We start from the raw sequence: 1,018 nt of genomic DNA, 5'->3' as shown, positions 1-1,018 counted from the left end.
CCCCTCTCAGGGCCTGGCTCGGGGTTTGGGGCCACGGGTGCTGCTGTGCCCCCGGGAGGCAGGACCCGGCCTGGCGTGAGCCTGGGGTTCCAGAGGGTCCTGGGGACCTCGGGGGCATAGCCTCCTGCCTCGGGCGGAAGCCGTGCAGACCTTGAGCCCTCTTCCCGGGGTGGCCTCGGCTGGGGGGCCGGGGGGACACACAGCCTGCCAGGCGTCCCAGCCTCCTGGCCGCTCGGGGGACAGCGTCGGACAGCTGCATCCACACTCCCGAGTCCCCGCCCAGAGCACCTGCCCTGGGGCTGGCGGGTCCAGCTGAGGTGCGGACGGGTGGGTGACAGGCCGACGGGCAGAGCCGAGGCGAGGAGCCCCGCTCTCCGCCTCTGCAGGTGGAGATGTACGAGCGGCTCTTCCAGCGGCCCCCGGACCGGCACTCGGACTTCTCCCGCCTGGCGCGGGTGCTGACTGGAAACGCCATCGCCCTGGTGCTGGGAGGAGGCGGGGCAAGGTGAGTCCCGCCCTGTCCCAGGCACAGCTCCCAGCAGATGCTGCTGAGCTCAGAGCGGCACCTGGCGGGCCCAGGGCACGTGGCCCGGCCGGACCTCCACAGGCTGATTGCGGTCCCTCCAGAAGCTTCCATCTCCTGTGTCACCACGCGTGTGTTCTGAAGGCTGCTCTGTCCTTTGCCGGCCGTCCCCAGGCCCCCAGGTCTCTCCACCGTGGCCCCGCGTGTGGAGGTGCGGCCTGACACCTGAGCCGGCTGCCGGGCCAGGGAGGGTGCAAACCCTCTTCTCTAGGAAGTGATGCCCGTGGCCTCGGAGCTGCTCCTCTAACGGAACTCGCCACATTGGAGACTGCGGCTTGCAGGCCTCACAGACAGGGCAGTGGGTGGACGGGGGCCGCCCCTGTGCACCCTGTGCCCTTCACTGCCGAGTTCCTGCCTGGAGCCCCGCGAGGGCGGGGATGGAGCTGCTGGGAGGGGAGGGCCTGCCGTGGCCCCTGTGGCCTGGCGGGGGGGGGA

General features: G+C 71.5%; 1 protein-coding gene across 1 annotated transcript in view; it reads left to right on the top strand.

Moving 5' to 3' along the window:
* PNPLA7 (patatin like phospholipase domain containing 7) overlaps positions 1 to 1,018 on the top strand; it is a 57,726-nt gene that overhangs the window by 36,829 nt on the left and 19,879 nt on the right. The window contains exon 23 of the mRNA XM_015572352.1: positions 334 to 505. Coding sequence (XP_015427838.1) covers positions 334 to 505 — 172 coding nt within the window. The remainder of the gene's footprint in view (positions 1 to 333; positions 506 to 1,018) is intronic.

Source organism: Myotis davidii, unplaced genomic scaffold (genome assembly GCF_000327345.1).
Source record: "Myotis davidii unplaced genomic scaffold, ASM32734v1 scaffold609, whole genome shotgun sequence".
Lineage (NCBI taxonomy): Eukaryota > Metazoa > Chordata > Mammalia > Chiroptera > Vespertilionidae > Myotis > Myotis davidii.
The sequence above is the reverse complement of the archived record's forward strand: the minus strand, read 5'-3'. Positions and strand labels throughout refer to the sequence as shown.